Source organism: Nannospalax galili, unplaced genomic scaffold (genome assembly GCF_000622305.1).
Source record: "Nannospalax galili isolate Female #2095 unplaced genomic scaffold, S.galili_v1.0 C48689609, whole genome shotgun sequence".
Taxonomy (NCBI): Eukaryota; Metazoa; Chordata; class Mammalia; order Rodentia; family Spalacidae; genus Nannospalax; species Nannospalax galili.
Window position 1 is genome coordinate 1 of NW_008471995.1, and position 1,127 is coordinate 1,127.

Sequence of the window (1,127 nt, forward strand, 5' to 3'; positions counted from 1 at the left end):
TGCCTCCCCTCTCTTCATCTCTGCAGATTCCAGCCCTCCTGCGCGCCTCCTGGCCACCCGACCCTGCTGTGGCCCTGGTCCTGAGCGGCGGGCGGTCCTGGGCGAGGCGCCGCGCTTCCACGCGCAGGCCAAAGGCAAGAACGTGCGGCTGGACGGCCACTCGCGCCGGGCCACGCGGCGCAACAGCTTCTGCAACGGAGTCACCTTCACGCAGCGGCCCATCCGCCTGTACGAGCAGGTGCGGCTGCGCCTGGTGGCCGTGCGCCCCGGCTGGAGCGGCGCGCTGCGCTTTGGCTTCACGGCGCACGACCCCTCGCTCATGAGCGCGCAGGACATCCCCAAGTACGCCTGTCCCGACCTGGTCACGCGGCCTGGCTACTGGGCCAAGGCGCTGCCCGAGAACCTGGCACTGCGCGACACGGTGCTGGCCTACTGGGCCGACCGCCACGGCCGTGTCTTCTATAGCGTCAACGATGGCGAGCCCGTGCTTTTCCACTGCGGCGTGTCCGTGGGCGGCCCGCTCTGGGCCCTCATCGACGTCTACGGCATCACTGACGAGGTCCAGCTACTGGGTAGGTCACGACACAGCCAGCGCATCTCTAACATCCTCACCTTCCCGACCCCTTTCCACCGCAGCTGCGCTTCCCAGTTTGCACAGGAGGAAACTGAGCCACAGAGGTGTTGTAGAGCCAGGAGGGAACCCACATGGGGTGGACTCAGAGCCCATGCCCCCGCCCAGCCAGGCTCCCTAGCTCCTTCCTCCCGCTGCTACTCATCCATTCTCTCCTCTTCCTTCACTCCCAGGTACCCTGGTTTACTCAGCTGTTCCTGGACCCACTCATCCTGGCATGTGTTTACTCCTCTGGCTCCTATTCATTTATTCACCCAGCAGTCGAGCTTATGCCAAGCGGGAGTCAGATGTAGCAGCCAGAGCCAGGCTCACTGTGAAGGGGCTCAGGGTGGGTTGGGGAGGCCTGAGAGAAATTCCAACTGTGTGTGGGTATGCTCCCTGGGTACAAGTCTGCTCCCATGACCTTGACACTGTACATGTCTCTTAAGTATGTATATATGTATGTGTATATGGCCCACCACTGGGGATGGAGGGACACCCCCCCCACCCCCCCCCC

The 1,127-nt window shown here is 63.6% G+C and overlaps 1 protein-coding gene across 1 annotated transcript; it reads left to right on the forward strand.

Annotated features, from left to right (window-relative positions):
- Window positions 1-10: 10 nt before the first annotated feature.
- On the forward strand, window positions 11-959 carry LOC103728347 (E3 ubiquitin-protein ligase NEURL1B; the record flags this gene model as incomplete). Its single annotated transcript, XM_008826397.2, has 2 exons — window positions 11-572; window positions 805-959. Coding segments are annotated over 2 exons (717 nt in total), but the record flags the coding sequence as incomplete, so codon positions are not given.
- Window positions 960-1,127: the final 168 nt, after the last annotated feature.